The following is a 17866-nucleotide window of genomic DNA, read 5'->3' on the forward strand; positions in this document are numbered from 1 at the left end:
TTATTTTATTAATAAAAATAAAATTTCTTTTTTTCTCCTTTACATTTATAAATTGTAACATAATTAAATCGTTTCAAGTTTTTGTGTGATAATATTTGTGATTCTGGCTTTTATTGATCATAAGATAATGATTACTTATACATTATTGCATACACGCCTTCCTTGTATATGTGCGTGCGTATGTATTTAAGTGTGTTTACCTTTAACTGTATATGCAAGCAAGAAGTATTATTTACTATTCACGCCAAAACTATTTTTATGAAAATTTTTACAATAATTTCATATATGAAGCAAACGTACATATACATATATAGTATATATACACATATACATACATACTATATATATACATAGATAGTATATATATACATATACATACATAGTATATATATATACATACATATATATATGTATATATATAAAAGTAATTGCGTGCGTTTTAATGTGCTTTTCATCTCTTTCCTTTTTTTTTTAATCAATTTTTGTTTATTGTTAGTTCTTGTGCTTTAGTTAATAACGCTGATATATATGTGTGTATACTGTGACTAAAGTTATTAGAAAAATTAGAATGAAAAGAAAAACAAAAAAAAGAAAAAAAAATTGTCTTTGATTCGTCGTTTGCTTAAATAATTTTTACTATATTTTCTCTTTTGTTTTATATTATTTAAATAAACAATAAATATTGACAATTTTACACAATTACTCAAGGAATTTATATTTTTATTATAAACTATTTGCTTAGTGCCATAAGTGAAATGAAATTTTTTGCAAAAATTCTAAACAGTAATGTCAGTAGAACTTCAGTCAACATAATTAAATGATTTTTAATTTTTCTTGCTTTTTGTTTTGTCATTGATTGGCGGCATCGGACTTTCCAAATTTTTACAAGAAATTGTTATTGTAATAATTAGAACACATTAAGTCACCATTCGATTATTCTTTGCTTTTCGTTTTTTGCTAAAGCCTGGTGTAAATTCGGTTGAAGTAAGCCTTACATATGGCCCACTTGTTGAATCATGTCGTGAATAGAAATATCTGTTATTAGTGTGAACTACTACCACCCACTTTCGTCATTTCATTCGACATCTTTTAACTATTTCAGATATTTTTGGATTTTTTTGAATTTTTTATGTAAACAAGGAGAGAGAAAGAGATACAGATAAAGAAAGAAAGAAAGAAGGAAAGAAAGAGAGAGAAAGAGAGAGAGATCAGGATGCCTTTCTAAATACACACGTTGATAATAAGCCAGAGTACCGATGTCTGTCACAATCACAGTTGATCTAGAATTTGTTACAAATATTTACCAAAAGTATTTAAAACTCTAGCGTAAAAATCATAAGTGAGTGCTCACAACCCAAATGGCAGCATAAAAACAACGGATCAGAGTTCATAGTTTATCGTAGGGAAGGATTTAAAATTTGATACTAAACGGTTTTCAGAATCTGCCAGCGATTGATATCATATTTTAAGCAGCAATATAGAGAACTTTCCATTTTCGTGTTATATGGTGGCAGTCAGAAAAAGGAGAGGAAGGAGAAAGAAATGCGGAAATGCCCCCTAACGAGCCTACGACCAAAGTCGTAAGTGTTATGCGTTGTGTTCGCGCGTTTAAATCTCAAGCGCGCTAGAGTTCACTTCGATCGCAATTAAGAGTGAATGCTCAGTCCGTAAAGGCCGATCGGGCAGAAAACCACAAGGCTGCACCCACTACCTCCCCCCTATCTCTTCCCCTTTCCCTCTCCTCATTTCTGATTGCGACCCATCTCGTTTTACACGAGTAGAGGACATTTCCTAATTAACTCATCCCATTATTTAAAAAAAAAAAAATGGCTTACCACAACTTTATATTTTGCGCGACAGGATTATGAACGAAATCAATACATTTTTGAACAATGTCACAAACCCCTCGATTGCTTACGATAATCATTAAATTTGGCATACGATTCTGTAGAATTTTAAACAATATGAAGGACGTTACAGACATCATTTACTAAAAAGGGTTTTCCGTAAAAAAGTTTCAAGCTAAAAATGGGATCTTGAGCTATCTTATCTCATTATTACTATTATTACTTTTTCCAACTCTTTTCGTCAACGGATGCAAACCATATCGGAGCTGTTACTCATATTCGCCGTAGATTTCCGACACCAAACGAAGAATGCCATAGCAATGCTTCTTTTTAAATGAAAAAGGAAAAACATCTCCTCCTACAAATTGTTGGCATTTAATTTGGATTATGCACAGCTGAAAACGCTGTCACTGATTGATGTGTCATACTCGCAACGAGGAAATGGTACACTTAGCTTTTGCGAAACAATTTAAGCGCGTAGTTTCCGTGGTCTTTCCGGAAGGCTTTATAAAGATCAATAAAGGCTGTTCTAAAAGCTGGGTTAATACTGTGGAGCTGCAATTGTATTCGAGCACTTTACCGAAAAAGGTGAAACTAATAGCTTAGGATTTATGATAGAACTCCAGGAAGAAACTCAAATCGATACAGAAAATATTTACAAAAATCTTTCAATTTTGGAGTCAGCGATTTTATTACTCCAAATAAAGCTTATATGAATTAGATAAAGTGGTGGACATAATAGATACAAGAGTAGCATACAGGCAACAAACTTCCCAAGCTAAGCGTATAATAATAATAAGGGCTCGAGTAGTTTTTTTCCTTGTTTCGGATAGCATAACTTACGTTGTCCAAATATTTGGGAATCGCGTCTTAAGAGACAAACGGACAAATGAAATTGATTTTCATTTCTGATTTCAATTTCAATTTTTATATGGCTTTGAAGATCGAGGAGGTCTTACTCGATTAACATCAATCAAAGTCAAGAATAATAAGAACAAGCAGTTGCATTATGACTAGAGATAGAGATAACAACGTCTAACTTATTCGCTACCAATTGTGACAAGTATGTGACACAGCCGTTTCTTACCACAGTCCAGCCCAACGTCACATATCTGTGTCTGCTTCTTAGAAATTTTAAAATACTTTTTTAGAGTCCTCTAAATGCACATACGGAATATCTATTCCAGTTGATGTCATGTAATCTTGAACCGGGATGAAGCATTTTTTCCTAGGATATCCTGATAGCTAATGGATTAAACAAGCTGACACCTTAGAAAAGCGAGAATGTCACCCATTAAAGTGATGCTATATTCTAAGAAAAATCTCATCATAAACTTGAAAACATTAGAAATGGCATTAAGACTTTATACATGCAATCTATTGTAAAAGTAACTTTAGAAAGCTAATAAGAGACTACCGATATCGATATAAAATTCCAAGTCTCTTGATACCCCCACTAGTGAAACAAGCTTGATGGCATCGTACGGCATTTACTGATATTGAAAAAAAAAGAAAAGAGAAGTGAAATGATCAAGTAAAAATTTAGCCTTGAGTAATATGTTGAAAAGACTGTATGGGAGGTCGTCCGTCATGATTTTAACTGGCGCCTATATTCACATTTTTCTTTAAAACAGACGTTAGCAAGCTTCTTGTCATGAATGCTCATTTTATTCTACTCATGAAGAAGTGTGAATAAATATTTGGAGGAAATTTGTTTAAAGTAAATTACACCTTAGAAGTAAAATGATTGCAAAAAAATTTTATTTGAACTGTAAACGTTACTAATGTGCATTACATTCTAATGACAGCAGACATATTGTAAGAAAAACAAATAATCAACTCGAAGCGTCGTCTAGCGGACATTAGTAAAATTACAATTTGATTAAGGAGTAAATTTAAAACTTAAATCTATCTAAAAATGAACCGTTTGTTCTTAGCTTAAGCGGTATAACATTTTTTATTTTTTTTTTTTCCTTCTTGAACAAAATAAGACAAAAAAAGAAAACTATTTTCGGACTATAGGAAATCTTGCATATGCACCAAATCAAATAAACAAAAAAAAAAAAACATCGCCGCGCAACATATCCAAAATGGAATATTTCTCTCAAATAGCAGGACAATGTTTTAATTTTAGCATATAGTAAATCCGATAATTGCGAAATTTATTTCCACAAACCTCTCACATAATCCATACCAAAGAATTTACCCAAATTTTCATTTTTCAATTTGTAAAGGACTCGTTACGCTCGTTATCTCGATCGCGATAAGGGAAGTCTATTGGGCTTATTGGTATTATAAAGAATACATATCACTATACGACATTTTATGTTTCTTTCAAACGGTAATTTTTGAAACACATTTTACGAGTGCAGTTAACCGATTTAAGATGTCCCTGATGTGCTACGGGTGGAATGAGAACATCAACGTATTCCTTCTATCTTGTAGTAGATACGAAAATGTTCTTTTACATGGTCTTCTTTAAGGGCATACGCATGTGAAATAAAATGCTGCGGAAATTTAAACTTTCAGTAAACAAAAAAAAAAAAGGGAACTACTATTTAGTGGACCTATTTATACAGATCACGTCTGACGGCAAAACGAAAAGGATGTAAAAAAAAAAAAACAATAATAAATGGAAAGTAAAGTTAATTACAATTAAACAGCTTATAATAATCTTGACAATTATATACAATTTTTTCAATGGGATGATATTTTGAAGTGATAAATAGAGTAGTGTCCATTAGAAATACAAACCATAGACCTATAGCTGATGTTGATGTGATGGTGGTGGCGGATGGTGAAGCATATGGGCGTGATGGTGATGATGATGAGCATGTGGCGGCTGTGATAAGGTCGTCGTTAAAGCTCCAGGTTGAGCGTGTGGATGGCGTCTTCGAAACAGGCTGAGATTATTTAGCAGCTGCTGTTCTAAATCGGTCCCGGAGGTCTGATGCTGTTGTTGATGGCTACTCTGATGTGTGGCAATCTCTGTTGGCAGATGAGAAGTTGGCGGCTCATGGAGGCTATTGGAGGCCTGCTATTGTTGATGCGACACTTGATTGTGGCTCTGTAGATGTGGGGGCAGCTGCACGCCAGGCTGTTGAGGTTGCAGCTGAGGCTGCCCTACAACAACGGGGGGTACCCCGCTTTGCGCTGTCGGTGGTAAGGGTGGTGGTGGAGGTTGACCATAAACGCTGGGGGCTCCTTGCGGCAGCATATGATGTTGCGCCGCCAATTTTGGGCCATCTTCTGCTTTTTCTTCTTCCCTTCGCTTTAAACAAGCGGCTTTGGGATTTAAATTACGTTCTCTAACTTGCTGCTCGAGTGTCATAATCACTTCTACTGCCATATTCAATATACCTAATTTAGTTTGTGGTTTATCAGATTTTAAATGAGTCATACACATGCGCCCTAATTCCTTCAATGCTTCGTTTATATCCCGAATGCGTATTCGTTCCCGAGCATTGTTTGCTTGACGACGTTCTTTCTCACGTAATGCCTTTACTGCAGGTTCAGCATCATCGTCATCTTCAGCTGAGGAACAATATCGACGAGGGCGTTTTGTTCCTTTGGTAGGTGGCGGTGCTTGGGTATGCGCCTGAGACGCCTCCATTGAACTACTAGGTTTTGTGTCGGTGGCATCTACCATATTATTAAGGTTCGACGTGGAAGGACCTGTGTTTGCCGCTGCAGCTGCACTGGCTGATGATTCTTTACGTTTTTTGGGACCTTTTACAGTAGGCGCAGAGGCTGTTGTCACCGTCGCTGTTGCTGTCGCTGACGTTCGTTCCATTTTGACTTGCGGCGCCAAATTACCCACGACACCTCCAACATTTTGCACCGACGACGGACCGCTCGACATAACATCATGAGTGGGGTTTAACGATGAAGGACCAGGACCAGCTGATGCTACCATACCATGACTGGACGGCGAAGTTGGCACAAAAGAAGACAAACCATCGATGTTATCCACGGCAGAGAGCGTAGCACACACGCCACTTAGCAGTTCAGGTTCACAATGACTGCGCAAAACGTTGATTGCGTCGTCAAGTCTTTCTTCCATGCGTGCACCTTGAAAAACTGAAGCCATCGAATGAAGACCTGTGGGTACCATATCCGGCGCATAAGTTCCACCACCAACTCCAGTCACGGAACTGCCACTACTGCTAGGTCCAGTACCATTCAAAACCGGATGTCCCCACCCCGAATTTGCAGGTACAGCACCGCCACTGACCACACTTTTATCCACCAGCATAGCCTGAGACACTAGCGTACTTTGGGTTAGAGGTGGCGGTGAATTCACGGGTGTAGATGGATTAGAACTAAAACTACTGATTGACTGATCAGCAGGTGCAGCTGTCATGTACATATGTTGTCGCATAGCCGAAGGGCCCTGAGGACCAGGCACACCAACCACGGTAGAATTGGTTATTGGCTTCGATCCAAGGCCAGGCACGCTAACGCCAGAGACTCCCAATCCACCCACTGTTCCAAAGGCATCGTTTTGTATAGCGGGACTATGCTGAGAAACGTGGTGATTGCCTAAGGGATGGTGTCCTGACACTGGCGTTGACATGGAACTGTGAGGAGTGCTATGCGGTTGTGGTGAGCTATACAAGGCCGGAGAATGTGTCGTTGGATTACCGCTAAGAGATTGAATACTATTCGTATTTCCACCACGAAAAGAACTCATAGGCGGTAATGAAGTCGTGGCGGGGCTGTGCATTCCTACATGGCCACTTGCATCCATCTGCAAGCTCATTCCAGTGTTTGCGCCGATATGATGGCCATCTGGATCATGGTGTTGTTGTGGTCCACCCCCCATATGATGACCACTCATCGGACCATTATTCTGATATGAGTTCTGGCTACCATAACCACCACCAACGGGAGATCCATACCAGCCCGTAGCACCTGCATTGCCACCGTTCCCAATTCCAGTATCAAAATATTGATCTACGGGAGCACCACTTGTAAAACGGACACCACCTCCGGTTGTGGGATCATGCATAGGATTAAAGTCATCGGCACCGCCATATATTCCATTCTCCATACCACTAAGGCCTCCATAAGGAGATTGGTAACCACCATTGCGATCTCCTGGACCTCCGCCACTACCAACACCCCCTGTCGGCTGTTTATTGGCTATTTTATTGAAGCAATTTTGAAACACTTCATACAAGTGGTTCATCGGTTCATCATCGCTCGTCGCCATATTGGCAATTTGTAAATGGAATCTACACTGCTTTATGTGACGCTAACGGCACACTCTTGTGCAGCTCTAAAGTTTGTGAATAGTATTATTGTGCTTGTTGTTGCCAGACCTGTAAAATAAAAAAAGAAGTATACTTAGACGATATATTATAATAAGCCTTTTAGTCCTTTTTATTAAAGGAGAAAAGACCGAATTTTATAATAAAATTGAGTCAAACTTCTAATGCCATTTACAACAGTAATCTGATGAGCTATCATTTCTTAATTTAATAGTATTATCATTATTGGATCATTAAATAAGTAGAAATACGGTCATACACGCTTAAGATTATAAACAGTAATAAGCTTTCCAAATATGCAAGCCTTACAAGATTAAAGAATTCATAAATGAATATATTTTCCCTAAATACTTACGTAATTAAGACGGATACATACACCGAATAACAAAAAAATGCACAAAAGAAAAAAGTACATAATAGAAAGGGAAGCACATCCAACCTAGTCTTATCGCACTTAACTTTGACGAATGCAGGATACCCAAGCCTAAAGCGATTACATAAATGAAAAATCCTTTTTTTTTGGAGTGATATCATGCGGTCAATCAGAATTACGTTACGCTGAAATTTCGAAATCTGCTCCTAAATATTCATACCGATATCTGCACCTTTTTGCTATCTTTCTTCTGACAAATCAACTAATAACAAATATGAGTGTTGAATGTGGAGTTTTAACTGCAGACAAGCGTGATGTACAGGCATATTTACTCTTTATCGTTTAATACCACTTAATATTAGGTCGAATCATAAGTAACTTCCGTTTTTTTATTTTGTTTTCATTAAATAAAAAAATTGTATTAATTTAACAGTTGATTATGAAGTGTTCAACCTTTTTGCTATATCTCCAATACTGCGTTTAAAAGGTTGTCGTCAACGTCGGAAGACTAACTGAATTCTCATCTATATAGTGAATACATAAAGTCGTTTGTTTCGGTGACTTATAGCGGATAAATGTGAGCAATAGAGTCTACGTGCCTACATAGGAAGTTATTTATGGCTCGATCTAATAGAATGGCAAACTATTCAAAAAACAGCGTTCCATAGCTTACTTCAGTTTTGTTTTAAACTGAAAAAGCTGCAGAAGCCCCTTCAAAATCGAACAAGGTGTTAAAATTAATTTCTTTCGTATCAAATTTCATTTACTGACATTAAATATTACTTGGATAAAAGATAATTAACCCAATAGAGCTCCTGTTTTTTCAAAAGATGACCAGTGTCTGTGGCAAATCTTACATCGTTTTAAGCGAAATTTCGACATCATTGAATATTAACGGAAGCTCGCATATAACATTTGCAATTCGAGTTAATTTCCACGCACTTCGAGAAAAATGAACATAAAAACTACGATTTTAAAGTTGAGGACAGAAAGCACCGAAGATAACAGGCTAAAATTTCGAAAGGTCGGCGTCATCCCGTACAGCCTGATCACAAATATCCAAATGCATTAGTATGGAACTTATTCGAAAGTAGGGAAATTCAATCCTAGATGAATAACATTAAGCAACGTCATAAGGCACATTTCTTTTTTTTTTACTTGTGATGATCTATTGGGAAGCTTCTCTTACTATGAGTTGCTCCAATGGAAGGCAACCAACAGTAGAGAACCACTTGGCCATGATATTGGGCTTTTGCAGCACGACAGAGCATGGAAGTGAATATATTTCTATACTATGCTATACATATGCTGCTGTACTCAACAAAGATTCGCCCCTCCGATTGATATCTGCTCCAATCGATGATTTATTGTCTCTGTTTCGACTTTTAAATATTAGTGGTTACGAAAAAGGCTTCAAACAAGCGATTGTCCTGTCGGTACCGAGTTCACTTTCTATCGAACAGAGAAAAAGGTCACTATGAACAGACAATATTTGGAGAGAACGGCAGCGTCTTTTTCTTGGAATAAATGACTGAAAGAAAAAAAACACATTTTCAATTTGTACAGACATTATAATAACAAAAAACAGGATGTTCATAGAAGCGAAAAGGATTTGAAGACTAGACGTTAATGTGCAGACGAGTAATGCTACAACACTAATTGTTAGAACCTATAAACGAAAGATTAAAATAAAATTCTCACATCCATTACTCGCGTATGCTACTAATATATTCTTATTGATTATTATATACTGCACCACAAGGTACAAGAGTATATTAAGTTTGTGCGGATGTAGGCAACATCTAGAAAGACTTTGGATATACACACATTTTATTATACCGATCGATTCAGAATCATTTTCGGCAACTTGGCCTAAGCTTGTCTGTGCATTCATAACATGTGAAGCAAAATTTCTATCACTCTTTCAAGGAATGAAAAACCAAAATAGATGGGCCCACCTGTGGTTCAAATTCATAGAAAGTTTGTGCAGATATATGCAGCATCTCCCTGTCCTTCCTGTTTCTCTGGTTCAATCTACAGGCCGCAATTTTTGAGATATTTTGATAAATTTTTTGGTACACAGACATGTTTTGGCCCACGCTTTTGAAAATGGTTCATATCAGGCGCTTTTTAGACTACTTCCCATATAACACTTTGTTTTGACAAGCCGTAATGAGAGTAAGCTGTATTAAACGCAGCTGTGTAGTGTATTTAATGTCGCATCGTGGCTCCGTATAGTGTTTTTACTTGCCTTTGATTTCTATCTGTGCCGTAGTTCTTTCACAAGTATAAATAAGGGACATTAATATTAGACGCTTTATCAAAACGCACCTTTCTTGTATCGAACATTTATTTAATGCCTTAAAATGAAAACCAAAGATTTTTTAATGATGTTATATGAAGACGTCCTTTAAACAATATTAACTTGAAAGTAGAGAAAATTTCCAAATTCTGTATAGAAAATGGTATTGGTTTCACTCATTACACACATCTCGTCGACCTTACCCTTTTTTCTGCTTATTTTCTCTATCATCTATAATATCTTACAACGTACAGATGCATTATCTTTTTAAATATGTCCATGGTTCCCCTTAATGCATATCGATAAAGATTGATCGACCATGCTATCGAATCAAAGCGATTGACAAGACAAAATAAGAAATTAGAGAAACTCGCAAACATGTAAAAAACTCCTTAAAATTTTCATTTCATTTGCATTCAACACAAATTTTTAAGCGTGCAAGCGCACAAACGCATGCACAAAGAAAAGGGCCAACAAAGGATGCAATCAATAATAGAAAATTGTATGCATTGTAACTGTTGGCATTGTTGTTGTTGTTATTTTATTGAAAGATCAATTTAAAAATTCAGTACAATTGGGAAAATGTTGCTAACAAAAGAAAAACTAGTAGAACCAGAAATGAGAGATAAGCAGAAACACACAACTGCAGCAACAATAAAACTTGTTGCTAAAAAGAAAAAAAGAAAAAAGTAAAGAAGGCAAAAAACGAAATTTATGAATAAGAATTTATACGAGAATTAAAAAAAAAAGAAAAAATTAAAATAAAATCTATAATCTCAATAAAAATTATGATGTTTATAAATATTTACACAGATATGTATGTTGCATGAAAAATGCATTCGGTATGCTACGTCTTTTTTTAAATGCAAAAAAAAGAAGAGAACAATAAAGCATGCATATCTTCTTGTAACAAACTATACGTTTGACTTACTTATACAAAAAAAATAGTAACAATAACAACATTTACTTCTTCTTGGAACTTTGCGACTTAAATGCTGATTTATATACATAAACGCAAATAAATAATTATATATGTACATAAAGAATTTATATGTCCGTTTACACATGTATGCGTATTCGTACTAATTATATATAGTTGTGTATTTCTGCATACATTCACATAAACATAAAGTATATATAAATACGCTTAGATACCTAACTATACATATATACGCATAAATCCATACGTAGATAACTTACGCACATATATAAATGTACACATACATATATATACATATATATAAGTTAAAAAACCATAATAAAGAATAATAAAACTTACGATTAGAGGGAAAAAAGAGGAGCTGCGCCCTCGTTTTTCAACAACTCGCACGGCTCTACGCAATGATTATGTATGTGTGCGTATGTTTGACTCCCTCACCCAAAATACTGTAACATATCTTTGCGACCGAAGAGCAGAAGGAAATCCGCAATGGCTCTGCTGACAATATTAACCGTGCTTATTTGGTTTAACGTAACTCGTTAGTTTTTTTCTTTTTTCCCTTAAACCTTCAAAGATTGCACAACTTGTTTAGATCCAAACAAATCACAATTCTTATTGCTATCACACTTTTTCAAACACTAGACTTTACACTTCATACAATGTTTTTCTTTTTTCGTTCAAAACGTCGTAGCGATCGCGTTCGACTAACTGTATCTTTTCCCCATACTTTTGCTTTTATTTTTTACTTTTTTATTTTCCTTATTTGCTTGTATTTTTTGGGTTTGATTTCTTTTCCTTTAATGCAATAAGAAAGAAACTAAAACCAAGGGCTCTTTTGTCTAATATGATCAGCAGAAATTAAGCAGTCCCGAACATGCTCTACATGCTGACCAAAATCCAAGTTACGTTACTGCTGCTCCCGTAGATGCTTCACTCTTTCCCCTATTGACCAGCCTTTTAAGCCAGTTAACTTAGCCAGCACTTTTGCTTCTTGATTTTTACACTCATTCGTTTAAAATTTCGCTCATTCACCCGTTCGCTTTTGCAGCAAACAACCGACAACCATCAATGCAACGAACCCACCATTTGCTCACCACATACAATACAACTACTACAACCGTTTTCAGCTAAAAAAAAACTTTTTTACTTTTCATTTGCTTTTAAAATACATTTCACACAATATTACGTAACATACGGTATGCTACAAATATTTAGCATATTTTAACATAACTTTTGCATAATTTTGTGCAGTAATTTCTTATTAATTTTATATAATTATAGAAAATATCAGAAAGAAAATTCTCTTGAATGTTGAAATCGTAAACTATTGACATAAAATGCACAAGGGAAAATGGCGGCGTATCTGATTTCGTTAAGTTGTTCGAGTTCATTGTGTAAAATTCTTCGTTCAGTACATCTTCGTTATATATTTCACTCGAATGTTGCCATACAATTCATATAATGTTAGTAATCTAAATACTCTAGATGGCACTTTTATTTTGTGTTGAATTTTGCATTAATTGTCATTGCTCCTTTGTTTAAAAAAAAAAATTTTGTTCATAAAAATACGGACATTGTTTCTAAGCTTTTCGTATGTTGTATACATTTTCTTAACAAATGAAATCAATGTACATATTAATTAAAATATTATTTATGGTGAGAAACGAAAGCCCAAGCAAAACAAGAAATTTGCTTAATTTTTTTTGAAGGAAATATGCATGTTAATAAACGTCATCATATCCATGAAGAGTAATTTTCCAATACTTCCCTTCAAGTTTTCTATTGCACTAATAATTGGGAGAAGCATAAGAAAGGAAAGCCACTCTAAGAAATTCTTTCGAAACATTATTCCGCTTCAAAAACGTAGCAAATTCTCATTTAGCAGAATTGTTTAAGTTAAACAGAATTGTTTAGGTTTTTTCTACCACTTTTTGAAAGCAACATCTCTCTCTCCCTCTTTTCACTACACATGATATACGGTAACAATTTAACGGCTTTTAGCGAAATACCAAAACCATTTCACAAGTGCACAAATAAGTTGGACAAAGTGAAAAATTGCAGAGTAGTCAGTACTCGATCTGTTATTACTTATTTTGGGAATAGGCTGAAATACCGCTAGTTTTTCATTTCGAACTGGACAACTAACAAGGATTTTTCAGGGAATCAATAACGACGACGTGAAAGTGAAAAATCGTACCATCTACTTGAATTTATCGGCGTTGGAACAAAAAATTTTAGAACATATGCCAACAAATGAATACGATAATTTGGATGGAGATTATGAAATTGTTGTCGAAAAGACGGAAGAAGAATTTGAAAGTGTTGATGTTTGGTTTATAAGTGGACAATGTTGGTGAAACATTTACATAAAGTTCAAAATTGCCAAAAAAAATTTGCATAAAATAAAAAGAGAAAGGCCAAAAAATTACACTAATATATATATATATATATATATTCACTATATATGTACACTAAAAGAGTCCAAAAAACAATGGCGAACATCATATAAATCGGCACACATACTTGTAGTTGCAATACCGCCAATATGAATAACAAAGGTGTACAATAGATATCCATTATAGAGCAGATTTGTCCAGAGGCTACAAATTGTTAATTTATTTCAAAGAGTTATAGATCTCTAATCAACTTTTGCATTATGTTGACTTCATTCGTTTAATAATTCATTCATTATTTAATCAATTAATTAATTCGTTCACTTACGCAGGCATTTATTCGTTCATGTATTCAATCAATCACTCACTCCTTCTTTCACTCATTTGTTCGCTCCTTCCTCTATTCAATTTTTCATTTAATTATTCACTCCCTCACTCATTCATACATTCATTTATTTATTCGTGCATTCATTCATTTATTTTTCCTTCATACATTCAAGCATTATAGTTAATATATTTAAGACAACATTTTTCTTTCACATGTGTTTTCCCACATCAATGGCATATTGTATTTTAGAATGTTTTCGTGAACTTTCAAACCGATTTATGCAAAATCCTTATCTATGATGTGATGTAAGTTTTAAAATAAACAAACTTTTTTTCTATTATTATAAAGCAGGTGAAATATAACACTTCAGATTTCCAGGAAAACTATATGTATCTCAGATGGATACGTTGTCAATATATGAAATATATACAATTGTAAAAGAACGCAATAAATGTACCTATTGTTAATTTCTTACAATGTCCTTATATTCCTTAAAGTTCCTCTTTTCTATATTTATTTTATAAGCTTTTGTTTTCAAATTCCTTAGATTTATTTAACTTATTAAATGCAATAATAATTTTGCAATAAATCTTTTATATAAATGTATATATATATATATATATATATAATATGTAAACACACATATACATATTTATATATAATGTATATATACATATATATATAATATAAAAAAGTAACGGCGTCAACAGATTATTTGTTGAAAAATTGAATTAAATGATTTTCATTGAAGTCACTCCCTCAGTTCCTAATGAATTATACTTATAGAGTGCTTTGGTACGTTTGTGTTTACTGAATAGTACCTCTTCCAACTTTATTTACATCAATTTTAAAGAATTCATCAGTGCCTTGAAAAAATGCATGGTCTTTCTCCACATGGGCAGTAAAATATATTATTCTGCGGTTGCAGAACGTTTGAAGAAAAATACTTTGATTGTAAGAAAAATAAAAGAAAAAATTGCAGAAGGAAATTTACAATACCATCATCACTACTTTTCCATTAACCCTCAATTAACTCCACCTTTATATCCAACAAATGTTGAGAAAATCAAGATCCAAACATTTTCGAGAATTCGCCTTGGTCATACAATTGCAACTCACCAATGGATCTCGAAGAAATCTTCCTCCCCATTCTGCAGTCTCTCACTATAAACCACATTCCCTGCGACTGCCTTAACTTTTCCATGGCTAGAAGTATTGCATTTGGAACGATTAGCCCTTTGGACATTGTAAGATCAGCTTCAGAACCGAATATCAATTCTATATATTACTTTATTAATACTACTAAGCTCATTATCTAATGTACATTTATTTAAATTAGAGCCGATAGCCTGTCTTGCTAGTGCTCAATGTCTTTTTTTTTTTAGTCTAAGAATTTATTTCATTAGGCTAACATTATAATAATGATAATAATAATTGTATTTTGATCGTAAAATTAGTTGCTTTAAATGCAGTGTTAAAAACGAAACTGTTGATATATCATTATTTAAAGTTTCTTCTTACGTTTCCCTCTAGTTTCTTCTTATTGACATTTCTCTTTATTATGGGAATTTCAAATACCAATTTTTATAATCGCACATGTTCGGAGAACGCAAAATATAAAGGATGCTTTAAAAAAATTTTCAAATATAAGGAAAAAAAACTTATCAATAAAAACGATAACGATGTTATCTTCGTTTGCCATCCTTAGGAGCATATTTGTATCAGGTAAGCATATATATATATGTAAATAATCATTAGGTGTAGAAAGAAACATAAAAAGTTGATAAAAATTAAATAACAAGAGTAACAAATATTATTAAACAAATAAATATTTTGAAAGAGGAGTAAACAACTTTTAATGAAATGTTAAAAAATAACTACAATGTCAAAATAAATAAGCTAAATGAAAAATCAACTCAGTTTAGATGAAACGATGAAACGTGAAAACTTTATACATTTTTGACGGAAATTACTTTCCAAAAATAATTTGTGAAGCGTTAGATGTGTCAACAATTTATCTTGTCGAGCTGCTGCGAATTAAAAGCTATATATAAATACAATTGCTCAGATAGGACTGAATTGTTTGTGATTAATATTTACATCAAAATTGGCAAAGTAGATCTAAACTGTCAAAATGATATTGATGAACTGTCAAAAACGTTGAGTTCTCGAAATTTTTTTCGTTCCCTTTGTTTGTGTGGAATAATGATATAAAAAAAGAAGAAGAAAAAAGAAAGTAGAAAGAAGAAGAGAGAATTAAAGAAGAAAAAATATGTCTGCAAAATTGTTAAAGCAAGCGATAGAAATAGTGGAAGAGGATTTGCAACCAATTCCAAATAAAAAAGGTTTAAATACTTTGCACATTTCCACATAAACTTATTGTTTATAATATTTCCAATAGCAAAACAGTCGAAAGAGGCCACAGATGCACGTACGCGTTTTAAAGTCCATGGTAAAAAGCATGTAACTTTGCAAAAGCAGATAGTCAGTGGCAAACATGGCGAAAAGAAGAATATCGCTATTCGGGAAGAACTTAAAACTAATAACAAAAAAGCTGAAGAGAATATAAAACGGCTATTAGCCTTATCTATGAATTCAGTAAAAGTGAAAGATGCCGAGAAGGTATGTTTGTGTTAAGTTTTCTGCATTTAGTAATTTGCAGCTGACTTTAATTCATATTTATTGTAGATTGTCCGACAAGCTCACAAAGGTCGTTACGTGGAAAAGACGCTTCCTAACATAGAGCAAGAATCAATATTTACTGAAGAAGACTTTCGAGCTTTTGAAGAGGAGTACTTTAATTCATAACAAAGTAATTTGGAGGATTTGCAACCCATTTATAAAACTTTTAAATAAATTACTAGCATCGCATTGAGATATTGAGAATTGTTGAGTAGGACTGTTTTGAGGTATTTTAGGAAATCCTATATCGTATTTAACTTAAAACAGTTCACTTGTTTGTTCCTATATTTGTTGGCTTAATTTGTCAATTGGGTCGCATATATTTGCCTTAACTAGTAGGAAATAATCTTGGAAATTGTGGCTGCATTCAATCAATGCGTTACAAAAGTGGATTTATGGACGGCAGGTGTTTATTTTGGTGAAAAAATTTGCTAAAATTACGAAGAGATATTTGTTTAAGAAGATGTCTCCAATAAAGTTTCTAAGCGTTTCGGAATTACTCGTGGATTGACTTGTGCCCATTGCAAGGTGCGTTTTTTAAGAGCGTTATTTTGCATCTTCGGTTCCACGTGGATATTAGCGTTGCTTTGGCACTCTCTACACTCGCTATGTGACACTGAGTATGCATCCCAAGAATTAAAAAAGTTAGACTGTATTTGACAAAAATGTTGCATTGGAAAACGAATCCCAAATTGGCTGCATCTGAGAGTAATTGAAAGAATTCCGAATTTGTTTACAATTGAGAATAATTGAAAAAGTTAGTCTATATTTGGTGACATCTGAGAAAATATTGAAAAAATTGCCTGATTGTTTTTTTTTGCATCTATGGTTTGCTTTTTCTCATTTAACAGAGATGCGCCCGCCTGCTTGGTTACCTTTTCTCATTTAACAGATGAGAGATTTTTTATTCACCACTTATTTATTAAAAGCAACTCTGTGCTCTCTCCATTCTCCACACATGACATTTTTTTTTAAAATGATGTAAAGGAAATCCCAGCTAACGGCTTTCTGTGAAATTTTACAAGTACCAGAAAAAAGTTGTGCAAATTGCAAAATTCTCAAATAATACAAAAGAAAAAAACGGTCGAATTCCAAAATTTTAAGAAAATAAATAGAAGCAAATAATGATTTGCTACGTTGCAACGTAAGCGTTTGGTGTCCACGACGCGAAGCTGATCTAGAAGTAATTCTAAGCGTTTGTACAATGTCGCTAGTTTGATCTAAGCAATTCACCATTGCTCTGCGACAATGCTAACAACAATTTTGCAGACATACTTTTCTTCTTTATTTCTCTCTTCTCCTTTTTCTTTTATTTATTTTTTCCTTTTTTATAGGTATTATACTATACAAACGGAGGGAACGAAAAGAACTTCTAGAACTCAACCTTTTTGACAGTTTATCAACATTTTCTTAACAGTTTAGATCTACTTAACGATCAGCAATCTGGGCAATATCCGTGTATTTACATAAATCGCTTTTAATCCGCAGCAGCTCGACAAGATAAAGTATTGGTACATCTAACGGTTTATCAATTAATTTAGGAAAATAATTTACATCAAAAATTTATAAACATGTAATTTTATTATAAAACACACATACGTTTTTTTATACCCCTGAAAATTTTTCATGGTTTTTTTTTTCTGGACTGAGTTAATTTTATATTTAGCTTATTTATTTGCAGGTTGTAGTTATTTTCGAACAATTATCAAAAAATGTTTACTTCACTTA

General features: G+C 33.9%; 2 protein-coding genes across 2 annotated transcripts; one reads left to right on the forward strand and one right to left on the reverse strand.

Moving 5' to 3' along the window:
- Positions 1-641: 641 nt before the first annotated feature.
- LOC119633331 (protein daughterless) lies at positions 642-12082 on the reverse strand. The gene is made up of 2 exons (XM_038026831.1): positions 11075-12082; positions 642-7171 (listed from the first exon to the last, which is right to left on the reverse strand). The coding sequence occupies exon 2, from the start codon at positions 7060-7062 to the stop codon at positions 4885-4887; it is 2178 nt and encodes a 725-aa protein (XP_037882759.1). The 5' UTR covers positions 7063-7171; positions 11075-12082; the 3' UTR covers positions 642-4884.
- A 3528-nt stretch (positions 12083-15610) lies between these two features.
- On the forward strand, positions 15611-17589 carry LOC119633696 (active regulator of SIRT1-like). Its single transcript, XM_038027379.1, has 4 exons — positions 15611-15801; positions 15858-16078; positions 16145-16268; positions 17473-17589. Exons 1-3 carry the CDS (start codon positions 15729-15731, stop codon positions 16262-16264), a joined length of 414 nt encoding a protein of 137 aa, XP_037883307.1. The 5' UTR covers positions 15611-15728; the 3' UTR covers positions 16265-16268; positions 17473-17589.
- The last annotated feature ends 277 nt before the right edge of the window (positions 17590-17866 follow it).

Source organism: Glossina fuscipes, unplaced genomic scaffold (genome assembly GCF_014805625.2).
Source record: "Glossina fuscipes isolate IAEA_lab_2018 unplaced genomic scaffold, Yale_Gfus_2 2, whole genome shotgun sequence".
Taxonomy (NCBI): domain Eukaryota; kingdom Metazoa; phylum Arthropoda; class Insecta; order Diptera; family Glossinidae; genus Glossina; species Glossina fuscipes.